At 41.6% G+C, this 16,386-nt stretch overlaps 1 protein-coding gene across 1 annotated transcript in view; it reads left to right on the top strand.

Annotated features, from left to right (window-relative positions):
• Positions 1–477: 477 nt before the first annotated feature.
• The window catches only part of LOC112068229 (DISP complex protein LRCH3-like), a 90,259-nt gene continuing 74,350 nt past the window's right edge, over positions 478–16,386 (top strand). The window contains exon 1 of the mRNA XM_070438074.1: positions 478–780. Within this exon, the coding sequence (XP_070294175.1) occupies positions 537–780 (244 nt within the window). The 5' untranslated portion in view covers positions 478–536. The remainder of the gene's footprint in view (positions 781–16,386) is intronic.

Genomic DNA, 16,386 nt, shown 5'->3' with positions numbered 1-16,386 from the left:
GTTTTCATTTAGTGGTCAGGCAGACACACTTGCATTCTTGGGCTATAGTATCATTATAGGCCATGACCTAAGTACTATTGTTGGGGTTCTCAAACGTATACTTTCTGAGGCCCACCAGTTAGTTCGTTTTATATTATGGTTCTTCTGTTTCATCTGCTTTTTCAGGGACCCCTGTAATCAACTCCCTGGGGCTCCTATACACCCTATTGAGGACCACTAGATGTCGTTTTTAGGCTTTAAAATGCCTAATGACTGTGACAAAGTTCAAAGTAACACAACATGATTTTGAGAGTAAAATCCAAAACAGTCAGGAACGTCACACAAGCAGATGGATGACGTCATTCATATCTCATTGCTTTGAAAGTATGTATGGCTCGGGTGGGGAGATCCTTCTAATTTATCATCAATGCGCATGACGAATTCCCAAACTAGCCTCTCCCTTCAACTCTTCAGTCTGCCCTCACATTATGCGCATGCGTACTACCATCTAGCGGCTCCAGAATAGTGAGAATCGGTGGGAGTTAGCAAGCTGTGTAATGGCGGCCTCGGTGTTGCTGTCTGCGGAGAACACCGGACTTACTTTTGCGTTCGGCAATTCTGGAACTGTAGGGGCTCCCGGGAATGGAGTAGGGGTACCGGTTCCTGTACCTTGGAATCGGTCACTGGACAGGGCATTAGACGAAGCCTCCGCAACTGGTTGCCTCAACCTCAGCGGCAGGAAACTGAAGGAGTTCCCGAGGAGCGCCGCCAACCACGACCTCACAGACACAACTCGGGCCGGTGAGTGGGGATCGAGGCTCGCGCGGCAGAATAGATGGAAATTGTCTTTAAAATGTTGATAATACATTTGCATGGAACAAACCCGGAAAGACACCTTAACGGTGGGTGGGTAGCTAGCTAGCCAGCCACGGGCTCGAAAAATAAACTTGTTTTGACTTGGAGTACCAAGTTAGCCTGCTAGTTAACGTCAGGACACTGCCTGGCCAACATTAGCAAGCGAACTAAGATTAGCCAGCTAGCGAGCGTCCAGACGTTTCCAGAGACAGACAGTAAACACGGGTGTGACTGAACAATAATTACGTTTTGTGATGAACGACGTTGTTTTGGCTACTAGCAAACTAACTAGCTAATTTAGTTACAGTTAGCTAACTATTTGCTTTGGGAAGTGAGAAAATTATCGCTCAACTAGCTAACTTATTTAACACGGCGCTATGTGACACGTTCCTGTTTATTTGTAGCGTTAGCTAGCGTATGAGGTTATAGTTAACAAACATTGCGTTCAAGCTAGTCAGTTATTTGACTCGTGGCTAGTTAACGCTATCTAGCTACGCCCAACTTTCGTCAGTTCATATTTTCATAGGGATGTAGCTAGCTAGTTATAACATTTTACATGTGTCTGCTGCAAATACATTCCCAGACACTCACAACGTTATAATACGTTTCGCGAGAACTGACAGATCGGGACGCTTATTGAATGTGTAAGGATTCGAATCAAGAACCAGTGTTGTCATCATTACCTGTTTTTGCGGTTAACTTGTGGCTCTGAAAATGAGGGAGGGAATACTGTACGGGGAATTATTTTTGTTTGTGATGCGATGCTCATTTTTAGGCATGGTGCGCTGCACCGTCGTCACTGCTTATGTGCGGTGGACATTCAGTGCAGATGTTGATGGATTGTGGCTGCCTGGGGGGTTGGGCTTTGACACCATGTGGCACTTTCCTGAACCCTACTCCAGACGGTCACAAACGGCCACTAAACACACACGTATAGTTTGGATGGCTCATGCCATAACAGTACTTCTGTCGTCTATAGTTTTCCCATTTTTCACCAATTTCACGTTTCTTCTCAGTCTCCTATAGGCCTATTGAATGCAGGAATTAACCTCTTATGACTTTTTTTGCCCTGGACCCTCACACTGACTCCTAGCGTGGGGTTGACTCATAACCCGAAGTTCCCCCTGCAGTTATATCCGTTCATATACACCCCGGGAAGAATATGACACCTTTAAAAAAACATACACATTCTGACAAACGAACACTTAGATATGGCCATTTTTACATTTTCATAAAATCTTAGAATATTTGGGAATTACATATACTAAGGCATTTGTGAAAATTCTACATAGCATTATAGAGTGGGAATGCAGCTGTGCGTTTTGACAATTTATAGACACTGCAGTAGATAAAACCAAATAAAAACATTTATCTCGTACAGGAGCGGAGTCTACGCAGACTGGTGCGCCATAGCCAATCAGAGCTACAGTAGGCCTTCATGCAAACAAGCCATTTTCCACAGACCTGCCATCCTTCACTTTGAACTGGACTGTGTGTTTACAGGCAGTAGGGCCTGCCATCATTCACTTTGAACTGGACTGTGTGTTTACAGGCAGTAGGGCCTGCCATCATTCACTTTGAACTGGACTGTGTGTTTACAGGCAGTTGCAATAGTGCGGCTTTAGATCATTAGAACGCATTCACCAAAAGCCACAAAATAAACCTGAATGGATTTCTGCTAATACCACCAGAGTCCTTTTCTATTTGGGAACTGTACAGTCCTATTGATCAAACCACCATGAAAAGGCTGGCTATGTCTCCGTGAGTTATGCACATCATCAATATCAACAACTAATGCTAGCCAGAGCAAGATGTGCTAAAATCTAATGAAGGACCATTAGATAAACCCTCTCAAACTTTTTCAGCTAGTTGGCCATTAAAATTGCACTGGTGAATTTTGGGGAAATGTATCCTACCCGTCCTTCTGCAGCTATCCTGCCAATCCATGCTTGTCTCAGCCAAGCACCCAAGCTAACTTGCTAAACTTGGCTAGCTTGCTAGCGTTTTCCTGACACAAATGACCATATTACTCGCACTAGGAGATTTGGTTAGGCTGTTTACATGTTATCTAGAGCATTCGTGACTTACTTTTTTTGCCTACTATATTGATACCGGTCATATTCAGCGGGTGTTATGCGTTCGTAAGTTTGCAAAACAACGAGATATGCTAGCTAACTGGATAACAGTCGTTCAAGTTCTTGCTAGCTAACCAAATGACACCTGCAGCATCTCTAGCTGTGTATAGCCACTGAAAAACGATATGAGGGGAAAAAGTCAGTCACTCACCCACTCCTCCAATGACATGACATCCTCCTAGCAGCTAGCTATCTAGCGAGCATTAGGCTCCATGTTTTTAGCTTGCTACATAAATAGATACACTAGCCTATGTACCAGGCCAGCTTTGATTTACAACCTGATAGCAATATTTTTTGGACTACCCAGAAATGTATTGGTGAATTATATTATTCATGCATTGAACTACATCCATCTTTTCTGACAATAATGCCTTAGTGTACGTCATGGAATGTTGAGTCAGTTCTAATTTGTGAAGTTGGTTTTGGAGCATAAACTGGGATTTTTATATTTTTGACTGATATTATTTTAGTCTGTTTAATATCTGCAAAGTAGTTAAAATGCTGTCAGTTCCACTTTAAATATTGTGTGGATGAAGGGCAGGTGGGTGGCGGCTGGGTTGAATAGCCTAAAGAGAAAACAATCATGTGCCTTTTACTGAGGAGAGGCTTCTGTCTGGGCACTCTACCATAAAGGCCTGATTGGTGTGGTGCTGCAGAGATGGTTGTCCTTCTGGATGGTTCTCCCATCTCCACAGAGGAACTCTGGAGCTCGGTCAGAGTGACCATCGGGTTCTTGGTCACCTCCTTGACCAAGGCCCTTCTCCCCTTGTTGCTCAGTTTGGCCAGGTGGCCAGCTCTAGGAAGAGTCTTGGTGGTTCCAAGCTTCTTCCATTTAAGAATGATGGAGGCCACTGTTCTTGGGGACCTTCAATGCGGCAGACATTTTTTGGTACCCTTCCCTAGATCTGTGCCTCGACACAATCCGGTCTCCAAGCTTTACGGACAATTCCTTCGACCTCATGGCTTGGTTTTTGCTTTGACATGCACTCTCAACTGTGGAACCTTAAATAGACAGGTGTGTGTCTATCCAAATCATGTCCAGTCAATTGAAATTACCACAGGTGGACTCCAATCAAGTAGAAACATCTCAAGGATGATCAATGATAACAGGATGCACCGTAGCTCAATTTTGAGTCTCATAGCAAAGGGTCTGAATACTTATATATAATCCTCAATCTACACACAATACCCCATAGTTAAAGTTAAAATGTTTTTAGAAATGTTTTGCAAATGTATTACAAATAAAAGACAAAAATACCTTATTTACATATCTTTTAATCCGTTTTAGAATGAGGCTAACAAAATGTGGAAAAGGTCAACAACTAACCAAGCCACTGCCTGTTCACCCCACTATCATCCAGAAGGTGAGGTCAGTACAGGTGCATCAAAGCTGGGCCTGAGAGACAGAAGCTGTTTTTCAATCTCAAGGCCATCAGACTGTTAAATAGCCATCACTAGCACATTAGAGGCTGCTGCCTAATATACATGGAACACTTGTCACTTTAATATTGTTTACATATTTTTCATTACTCATCTCATATGTATTTATTGTATTATATCCTGTTCTACTGTATCTTAGTCTATGCCGCTCTGATATTGCTTGCCCAAATATTTATATATTCATAATTCCATTCCTTTAGATTTGTGTGTGTTGTGAAATTGTTAGATATTACTGCACTGTTAGAGATGATAACTCAAGTGTTTCGCTACATCCGCAATAACATCTGCTAAACACGTGTATGTGACAAATACAATTTGATTTGAAAAAGGTTTACGGGTCTGAAAACTCTCAGAATGCACTGTAGGCCCACCCACTTGGGAGCCAGACCAACAGATACTCCTGTGTACCCCCACTCTTCTCCTCCCCCTTTTGACGATCCCGCAGGTAAAGAAGCCAGATGTGGAGGTCCGGTCGTTTGGATGTACTGCCAAATATGGTACAGAAATGAACATTAAATTATATTGCAACAGCTCTGGTGGACATTCCTGCAGTCAGCATGCCAATTGCGCGCTCCCTCAACTTGAGACGTGTGGCATTGTGTTGTGACAAACTACACTTTTTACAGTGGCCTTTTATTTCCCCCAGCACAAGGTGAACCTGTGTAATGATCATGCTGTTTAATGAGCTTCATGATATACCACACCTGTCAGGTGGATGGATTGTCTTGACAAAGGATAAATAAATGCTCACTAACAGAGATGTAAACACATTTGTGCACAACATTTGAAAGAAATAAAGCTTTTTGTGCATATGGAACATTTCTGGGGTCTTTTATTTCAACTCATGAAAGATGGGACCAGCACTTTACATGTTGTTTCATATTTTTGTTCAGTATATATTACAGACAAGTGGACTAACAAAAATCCGGCACCCCTGTTAATTTTTTGTTGTTGTTGCCATTGCTGACTGTAGCCTACAGCGCATTCTCTGTATTAGCCGGTTAGGGTTGTGTGCAGGCCTCAGATTTTTACTTATAGTCAGGCTGTTGCTAATAGGTTATTAGCAATTGCGGACGGGTGCGGGTGACCGGTGAATAACTAACACACACACAGGCTCACACTGAGTGTGTGTTGGGATGTATCTGGGTCAATATCGGTTGTCTGGATGGGCGGAAGTGACCTCTAAGTTTAATTGTTTCTCTTCTGCTCTACTGGGTACCAGTTATTGGCATGGCCATAGAAGTCAAGAGTGACCAGTGGAGGTGTGCTGTATGTTGTTCAGCCAACCATGTTCATAATAACTTACCTTTCATAAAACCTGAAGGCTCGTGGTTTGCTCCTTTTTTTCTGATGCCTAGGCCATAGCTCAGCGGGCTAACTAAAATAGTATTTTGGCAGACGACCTGGGTTTAATTACCAATCGGTAACAACGTCTAGGGGGTGATGAGGGGAGATGGAATCAGGGGCAATAGTAGACAGACTGATGTGAGGTCTGAAAAGTGATGGAATCATGTTAAACGATGAAGAGTAAAGAGATGTTTGGTAGGCAAGGGCCTTTTCTCCCGAGCAGGGACCTATAGAAGAATATCTGATGGCTCTCTTAGTGGAAGTGTGATGCTTGGGAGGAGGAGGATGATGATAGGGCAGGGAGAGGAAGACTGACAGGGCCAGTGTTGTGTTACGATACTTCTTCCTCCTGTTTGTCACATGAAGAGATTGAGTAATCCCATCAATGCTGGGCCAAACAACAGAGCTAACTTGTTTGGCCGGCCTGGCAGCACACACACAGCTGCAAGCTGTTGAGCCCCATACAGAAAAAACCCACATGCACAGCAACACTTTATAGGTAAACAAAACACTGGGGGAATGGGGAATTTACTTAAGACTGATAGTAAATGTTTTGACATAGATCTTCTGTTTTATAGTTTGGCTATCCATTTCTGTATGAGTCATTCCACCTCAAAAGGCACAAGGAAGAGGATTTAGACACACACCATCTCAGATTGTTTTAACATTTTCTGGAGTTAGAAACCGATGAGATTAGCATTCCTGAAACATTGTTTTGTTGAAATATAATTTGATCTCTGAGAAATGAAGCTAATTGATTGCATCCAAATTGGCCATTTTTAATTTATAGGATTCATGTCTTCAAAAAAGATCATGGACATAACATCCGATTTGTAGCATAACACGATTTTGACCATAATTCTTCCTAATAATGAATTAGACATGAGGATTCGAATAAAACGATCAATAGCCACCTACAGGCCCTCTACACACATCCCATCCCAACAACCAGTATACAATATTAGTTCTGTCTGACAACCTAATGTAATGTATTCCCTGTGAATCTGGTTATGGTTATTTTCCCCTGTTCAGAGAAATTAGACATTGAAGTCACTTGCATTCTTTACCATAAGTAAGTGTGAAAGTGCCAAGTTTTGCTCACTAGATGCTGCTGTTCCTACTACTACCACCATACCCTTTTTATGAATTTAGCTGGTCTCTTTCTTAAATGGATCACATTTTCTTTGTAACTTTGGGTAGAAAACCAATTGCTTTTACCGAAATCCCAACCAATTATTATAATAAAATATTTTTTAGGTAGTTTTTAATTGTACCATTTTTTTTACCCCCTTCGTCTCCCCAATTTTGTCATCCAATTACGATCTTGTCTCATCGCTGCAACTCCTCAACGGGTTCAGGAAAGGCGAAGTTTGAGTCATGCGTCCTCTGAAACATGAGGATGCAAATAGTACCCGCAAAACACCAGTCTCAACGTCAACAGTGAAGAGGCGTCTCTGGGATGCTGGCCTTCTAGGCAGAGTTGCTAAGAAAAAGCCATATCTCAGACTGGCCAATAAAAAGAAAGATTAAGATGGGCAAATGAACACAGACACTGGACAGAAGAACTCTGCCTAGTAGGCCAGCATCCCGGAGTCGCCTCTTCACTGTTGACATTGAGACTGGTGTTTTGCGGGTACTATTTAATGAAGCTGCCAGAGTAGGACTTGTGAGGTGTCTGTTTCTCAAACTAGACACACTAACTTACTTTTTCTCTTGCTCAGTTGTGCACCAGGGCCTCCCACTCTTTCTATTCTGTTTAGAGCCAGTTTGCGCTGTGAAGGGAGTAGTACACAGCGTTGTACGTGATCTTCAGTTTCTTGGCAATTCCTCACATGGAATAGCCTTCCTTTCTCAGAACAAGAATAGACGGATGAGTTTCAAAATAAAGTTATTTGTTTCTGCCCATTTTTAGCTGGTAATCGTACCCACAAATGCTGATGCTCCAAATACTCAACTTGTCTAAAGAAGGCCAGTTTTATTGCTTCTTCAATTAGGACAACACTTTTCAGCTGTGCTAACATAATTGCAAAAGGGTTTTCTAATGATCAATTAGCCTTTTAAAATGATAAACTTGGATTAGCTAACACAACGTGCCATTGGAACACAGGAGTGATGGTTGCTGATAATGGGCCTCTGGACGCCGATGTAGGTATTCCATTAAAAATCAGCAGTTTCCAGGTACGATAGTCATTTACAACATTAACAATGTCTACACTGTATTTCTGATATATTTTATGTTATTTTAATGGACCAAAAATGTGCTTTTCTTTCAAAAACAAGGACATTTGTAAGTGACCCCAAACTTGAGCTGTAGTGTATAAAAGCAACACATGCCATTTAATATGAAGGGTCTAGAAGCGTCTTGTATGGTGAGCTACCGAGTGGCTAGGACATGCAAGACCCATACTATTGTGGATGACTTAGTTTTTCCTGCTCCTGCCAAAAAAACTATACAGACAATGCCTTCATCAAACAACACTGTTTAACGACTCATCAGTGACATGACAGGAGATGTTTTGAAACAATTACTGCTTCACATACAAGCCAGTGAATTATATGCGTTACAGCTGGATGAGTCAACAGACATGGGGGGGCCTGGCACAGCTCTTGGTATATGTCCGTTAGGTTCATGGGGGGTCAATTAAGAAAGACATTCTCTTCTGCAAACCACTGGAAACAGGACAACATGAGAGGATCTTTTTAAAGTACTGGACAGCTTTGTGACATCAAATGGACTTTGGTGGTCGAGATGTGTTGGTATCTGTACTGATGTACTAACGCGATTGCAAGCAGTTGCTCCCGACGCGACTTGGGTTCACTGCAGCATCCACCGAGAGGCTCAAACTGCCAAGGGAATGCCTGACCGCTTGAAAGACATTTCGGACACTACTGTGAAAATGGTTAACTTTGTTAAAGCAAGGCTTGTGAACTCTGGTGTATTTTCTGCATTATGCAATGATATGGGCAGCGACCATGTAACGCTTTTACAACATACAGAAGTGCACTGGTTATCAAGGGGCAAAGTATTGACAGTTGTTTTTGAATTGAGAGACGTGCTGAAAGTTTTCTTTACTGACTGTAATTTTCAATTGTCTGACCGCTTGCATGATGATGACGTTTCTTACACGACTGGCCTATCTGGGTGATGTTTTTCTCTCGCCTGAATGATCTCAATCTAGGATTACAGGGACTCTCCGCTACTATATTCAATGTTCGGGACAAAATTGAGGCTATGATTTAAGAAGTTGGAGCTCTTCTCTGTCTGCATTAACAAGGACAACACACAGGTCTTTCCATCATTGTATGATTTGTTATCCCTTTCATGCCCTACCTCCAGTCCACTTATGGATATCTGAACAAGAGAGCCTCATCGATATTGCAACAAGCGGTTCTGTGAAAATTGATTTTAATAAGAAGCCACTGCCAGATTTCTGGATTGGGCTGCGCTCAGAGTATCCTGCCTTGGCGAATCGCACTGTTATGAAACTGATGCCCTTGGCAACCACGTACCTATGCGAGTGGATTCTTGGCCCTCACTAGCATGAAAACTAAAAAAGCACAACCCAACATTGCAGAGTTATGTGCAACCTTTCCAGCACACCCTTCTCATTAACCTGTGCTGAGTTATTCACCCTTTTTGATGAACAAATAAGGTTCTATATGTAAGATGGTTAAATAAAGAGCAAAATTATTGATTATTATATTATTTGTGCCCTGCTCCTATAATAGCTCTTTGTCACTTCCCACGAGCTGAGTTGTGGCGACAACTCACACTTATTCTTATGTTTAATAAATCTATCGTACAGGGTGTGTGTGTGGCAGGCTTACAATACTGGCAAAAAACAACATTTGACATTGCGCTCACCCTGGTGCTAGAGGGGGTACGCAGCTGGAGGTTGAGTGTTTTGAAGGGGTACGGGTCTATAAAACGTTTGGGAACCCCTGGAACCACCACTACATATTTCCATTAGTAGCCTGCATTTATTGTTAATTCCCATAATTTCTAATCAGCAATGTTTGTTTGGCTATGGTAATTTTTGTTATTTTGTTGTTATTAATATTACAGTCGTTTACCATTCTCATTGTCGGAGTTCACGCATTGTTTGCAGAGCTCACAAACCTATATGCTACAGGTTTTGGTTATTTTATTACATTTATGAGTTTTGTCAATTGATTCATTGTCTTTTGTTTGGAGCGCTCTTGTCAATGTTGAGTCAGGACGTGCACCTGATTTACGCATATCGAAGTAGGCCTAGGCTACCTGTCCTGCACGCAAATGTGGGCCTATAAATGTTCCCATTTGGGGATGTCTGATTAGTATTTCTGTCACCACCACTAATGAGCTGTGGCGCTTCTCAAAAAAATATTTCACCTCAAACAGCAAGTAAACAAAGTCTGTTTTTACATCCATTGAGAATGACAGTAGTTCCTCAAAGTATTTGAAATATATTTCCAGCTCTCCCTTTCGATAACCACTCGGCATGAAAGGGAAAAATGTAGTACTCTGATACAGTGGAAACTTCATAAAATACTTGATTTACTTGTTATCTCTTGCACAAATAGCCTACAGCTGTGACTGTCCCGAGCTCATGAAACTCTGAGGGCCCAGAATATTTTATAAACTGTTGCAAGTTTGCTAGCACAAGCTTCAGCTGGACACAGTTGATACAATGTTTCAAGTTTGTTGCAGACGTGCCATGAGTAGACTGATTCATAGGATATTTATTTTTATCAGGAAATTTTCTTCCTGCAGGCTGCCATGTTTTTATTTGTTGGCTTTATGTAGGCAATTTTTTTCATACAGTTGAAGTCGGAAGTTTACATACACTTAGGTTGGAGTCATTAACTTGTTTTTCAACCACTCCACAAATTTCTTGTTAACAAACTATAGTTTTGGCAAGTCGGTTAGGACATCTACTTTGTGCGTGACACAAGTACTTTTACCAACAATTGTTTACAGACAGATTATTTCACTTATAATTTACTGTATCACATTTCCATTGGGTAAGAAGTTTACATACACAAAGTTGACTGTGCCTTTCAACAATTCTAGAAATGATTTCATGGCTTTAAATCAAATCAAATCAAATCAAATTTTATTAGTCACATACACATGGTTAGCAGATGTTAATGCGAGTGTAGCGAAATGCTTGTGCTTCTAGTTCCGACAATGCAGTAATAACCAACAAGTAATCTAACCTAACAATTCCTCAACTACTACCTTATACACACACACAAGTGTAAAGGGATAAAGAATATGTACATAAAGATATATGAATGAGTGGTGGTACAGAACGGCATGGCAAGATGCAGTAGATGGTATAGAGTACGGTATATACATATGAGATGAGTACTGTAGGGTATGTAAACATAAAGTGGCATAGTTTAAAGTGGCTAGTGGTACATGTATTACATAAGATGGCAAGATGCAGTAGATAATATAGAGTACAGTATATACATATGAGATGGGTAATGTAGGGTATGTAAACATTATATTAAGTGGCATTGTTTAAAGTGGCTAGTGGTACATCTTCCTACATATTCCATCATTCCCATTTTTAAAGTGGCTGGAGTTGAGTCAGTATGTTGGCAGCGGCCGCTAAATGTTAGGGTGGCTGTTTAACAGTCTGATGGCCTTGAGATAGAAGCTGTTTTTCAGTCTCTCGGTCCCTGCTTTGATGCACCTGTACTGACCTCGCCTTCTGGATGATAGCGGGGTGAACAGGCAGTGGCTTGGGTGGTTGTTGTCCTTGATGACTTTATGGCCTTCCTGTGCATCGGGTGGTGTAGGTGTCCTGGAGGGCAGGAGTTTAGAAGCTTTTGATAGCTAATTGACATAATTTGATCAATTGGAGGTGTACCTGTGGATGTATTTCAAGGCCTACCTTCAAACTCAGTGCCTCTGCTTGACATCATGGGAAAATCAAAATAAATCAGCCAAGACCTCAGGGGAAAAAATGTAAACCTCCACAAGTCTGGTTCATCCTTTGGAGCAATTTCCAAATGCCTGAAGGTACCATGTTAATCTGTACAAACAATAGTACACAAGTATAAACACCATGGGACCACGTAGCCGTCATACCGCTCAGGAAGGAGACGCGTTCTGTCTCCTAGAGATGAATGTACTTTGGTGCAAAAAGTGCAAATCAATCCCAGAACAGCAGCAAAGGACCTTGTGAAGATGGTGAAGGAAACCGGTACAAACGTATCTATATCCACAGTAAAATGAGTCCTATATCGACATAACCTGAAAGCCGCTCAGCAAGGAAGAAGCCACTGCTCCAAAATCGCCATAAAAAAGCCAGACTATGGTTTGCAACTGGCACATGGGACAAAGATTGTACTTTTTGGAGAAATGTCCTCTGGTCTGATGAAACAAAAATTTAACTGTTTGACCATAATGACCATCGTTATGTTTGGAGGAAAAAGGGAGAGGCTTGCAAGCCGAACACCATCCCAACCGTGAAGCACGGGGGTGGCAGCATCATGTTGTGGGGGTGCTTTGCTGCAKGAGGGACTGGTGCACTTCACAAAATAGATAGCATCATGAGGCAGGGAAAAGATTAGGCTATATTGAAGCAACATCTCAAGACATCAGTCAGGAAGTTAAAGCTTGGTAGAAAAATGGGTCTTCCAAATGGACAATGACCCCAAGCGTTCTTCCAAAATTGTGGGGAAATTGCTTAAGGACAACGAAGTCAAGCTATTGGAGTGGCCATCACAAAGCCCTGACCTCAATCCTATAGAAAATGTGTGGGCAGAACTGACGAAGCGTGTGTGAGCAAGGAGGCCAACAAACCTGACTCAGTTGCACCAGCTCTGTCAGGAGGAATGGGACAAAATTCACCCAACTTATTGTGGGAAGTTTGTGGAAGGCTACCTGAAACATTTGACCCAAGATAAACGATTTCAAGGCAATGGTACCAAATACTAATTTAGTATACGTAAACTTTTGACCCACTGGGAATGTGATGAAAGAAATAAAAGCTGAAAAGTCATTCTCTCTACTATTATTCTGACATTTCACAGTGGTGATCCTAACTGACCTAAGACAGGGAATTTTTGCTAGGATTAAATGTCAGGAATTGTGAAACAGAATCTAAATGTATTTGGCTAAGGTGTATGTAAACTTCTGACTTCAACTGTAGTTGCATTGGCAACAGAAGTAACTTTTTAGATATGTCAATTTTATTTAGATACAATTATATTAACCACATGACAATGATTTTGACATACAAAGACTATTATAAATGAAATGAAACTGTTCCACGAAATTGTACATATGAAAATCATAACTGGCATGCAGATCGTTTGAAATGGTAAAATAAATTGGTGCTCCAAAATGGAAAAGGTTGCAGACCTTTGGTGTAGCCTATTCCCGGCAACTTCTGGAGCATAACGGCAGCATCTGTGAAGGCCAGCAGTAGCGGGAGGAGGCTCGGGCACAGGTTTTTCTTCTTCTGGTTAGGCTAGATTGATCTCTGGCTCCCTCTTGAGACATTTGTGTGTTAATTCTTTAATCAAACAGTGTGCTTAAAACATCAGACAAGCTCTGTACATATACACTGAACAAAAATATAAACACAACATGTAAAGTGCTGGTCCCATGTTTCATGAGTTGAAATAAAAGATCCCAGAAATGTTCCATATGTACCACAAGCTTATTTCTTTCCATTTTTGTGCTAAAATTTGTTTACATCGCTGTTAATGAGCATTTCTCCTTGGCCAATATAATCCATCCACCTGGCAGGTGTGGCTTATCAAGAAGCTGATTAAACAGCATGATCATTACACAGGTGCTGGGGACAAAATCCACTCAAAAATGTGCAGTTTTGTCACAACCCAATGCCACAGATGTCTCATGTTTTTGAGGGAGTGTGCAATTGGCATGCTGACTGCAGGAATGTCCACCAGAGCTGTTTCCAGATCATTTAATGTTCCTTTCTCTATCACACGCCGCCTCCAACTTCGTTTTAGAGAATTTGGCTGTACGTCCAACCATCCTCACAACCGCTGACCATGTGTAACCATACCAGCCCAGGACCTCCATCTGGCTTCCTCACCTGCGGGATCATCAGAGGGAGGAAGGTTGTGGTGCGGAGGTATATTTCTGTCTGTAATAAAGCCCTTTTGTGGGTAAGAACTTATTCAGAGTGGCTGGGCCTGGCTCCCCAGTGGGTGGCCCTACTCCCTCACAGGCCCACCCATGGCTGTGCCACTGCCCAATCATGTGAAATCTATAGATTTGGGCCTAATTAATTAATTTCAATTGACTAATTTCTTTATAAGAACTGTAACTCTCTTTAATTGTTACATTTTCCGTTTTCCGTTTTTCAGTATAGAGAATTGTATTAAAACGCATAGGGTGTGTCCTATAAATGGAAAAATACATGTTTTAAAATGTCGACCAATCAATTGGTCAAAAGAATCGACTCGGTAGACCAAGATTTTTTTCCAGTTTAATATGTACTGTTTAAAATATATACTATTAAAAAAAAAAAAAAAAGTAAAACTTGGCTAGTCAGTTAAGAACAAATTCTTATTTACAATGACTGCCTACCCTGACCAAACCCGGACGATGCTGGGCCAATTGTGCGCTGCCCAATGGGACTCCCAATTTACGGCCGGTTGTGATACAGCCTGGAATCGAACCAGAGTCTGTAGTGAAGCCTCTAGCACTGAGATGCAGTGCCTAACATGCTGACCAGATCGGACACATCATGTCCGCGAGCGTTGCAAAATAAATGTACACATACATGTTATTCAATCATTGCATCCACACTGCTCGCCCACGTCAGCGAGCGTCTGTGTGGCCAGGCGCTGAAATAGAAATTAATTCTATTTGTGATGCTCAACACGCTGCAAATCTGGCCTTTCCCATCTCCTCATTGGTTTTTAGGAGCATATACCCACGTGGGTGATGAATTTAGGTCCACACTCCAGTCGGTTGCGGTAATGCACCTGCCGTTGCTTGCCAACCACCATATAAAGTCCAAAATAAGAAAAAGAAGCCTGAAGGAAGGAGGAGAGATGACTAGAAACTAATTTGGTTTACTGTTTTATCTGTGGATTAATTGTCGGAGTGGACCTTGTGCGTTTCAGGTAAAATAACAACCCAATGTTTATATCCCAGGACAAATTAGCTAGCAACAGCAAGCTAGCTAAATTACCATAAATGTTTAATGCTTTTCGACCTTTTCTTCAAATTAATATAAATGGTTCTGAGTTTGTTTTGCTATTTCAAGCTGTGTGTTCTGATCGTGTCTGGTGTGGGGGTACAAAATCATCATGCACGCGATGGCCAGCATGTTTGACTGCCGCGCCACTCGGGAGCCCAGAGCTGTATGCAGGGCGATATGGCCTACATATCTCATTTTTTGTTGTTGTTATTATTTATTTTTTCTAACTTATTAGTGATTCACAATATATACCTCCTTTTTAAAATGTTCTTGAAATAAGTTCTTTGCAATAATCACTCACTAGCTTTCAAGTCTGTCTATGCCATTTTTGTTAATAAAAATGACCAGAACCATGCGCAATGCAATCCACTAATAATGACCAACTTATTGTAGCAGCCATTATAGAAAATGAACACTGGTCTCATAAACAGTCTCTAAAGCACAAGCCCATGTGCAAGTAAGTAGCCACCTAATCTTTATATTTCAAGTCTTGCCAACTTGTATGCACTGAGTGGACAAAACATTATGAACACCTGCTCTTTCCATGGCATAGACTGACTAGGTGAATCCAGGTGAAAGCTATGATCCCTTATTGATGTCACTTGTTAAATCCATTTCAATCAGTGTAGATGAAGAGGAGGAGACAGGTTAAAGAAGGATTTTTTAAAGCCTTGAGACAATTGAGACATGGATTGTGTATGTGTGCCATTCAGAGGGTAAATGAGCAAGTGCCTATTTACGGGTTATGGTAGTAGGTGCACCGGTTTGTGTCAAGAACTGCAACCCTGCCGGATTTTTCACGCTTAACAGTTCCCGTTTGTATTAAGAATGGTCCATCACCCAAAGGACATCCAGCCAACTTGACACAACTGTGGGAAGCATTGGAGTCAACATGGGCCACCGTCCCTGTGGAACGCTTTTGACGCCTTGCAGAGTCCATGTCCTGATGAAATGAGGCGCGCAACTCACTTTTAGGTGGAACAGTTGAACTGTTATGAATACACCCCCCTGTCCATCAACTGTTTGAATAACAGCCTGTTCACTTTGTTTTTAATGTTGAAATCAAGTGGCCTATCTGGATAAAAACTGCTTATTTCTCAAAATGAGAACGATGCCTTATAAATGCATCTTTTTATGCTCATTGCACATGTATAAAACAGACTAGACAGCTAGCACATAAGTCTGTGGTTAAAATTCTGCTAGCGGTATGTGGTATCCCATTGTTGCGCGTGACAAAGAGATCATTAATTTTCCACAGACGTGTTTATTGACTTTCCCAGTTTGGCTTGGGTGGTATACTATACATACATACACACATATGTGTGTGTGTGTGTGTATATGTATAGATAGAGCTGTCTGTCTAAACCAGGTGTGGCATATCAATAAGCTGATTAAACAGCATGATCATTACACAGGTGCATCTTGTGCTGGGAACAATAAACTGGCACTCT

This window comes from Salvelinus sp. IW2-2015, unplaced genomic scaffold (genome assembly GCF_002910315.2).
Source record: "Salvelinus sp. IW2-2015 unplaced genomic scaffold, ASM291031v2 Un_scaffold285, whole genome shotgun sequence".
Lineage (NCBI taxonomy): Eukaryota > Metazoa > Chordata > Actinopteri > Salmoniformes > Salmonidae > Salvelinus > Salvelinus sp. IW2-2015.
The sequence above is the reverse complement of the archived record's forward strand: the minus strand, read 5'-3'. Positions and strand labels throughout refer to the sequence as shown.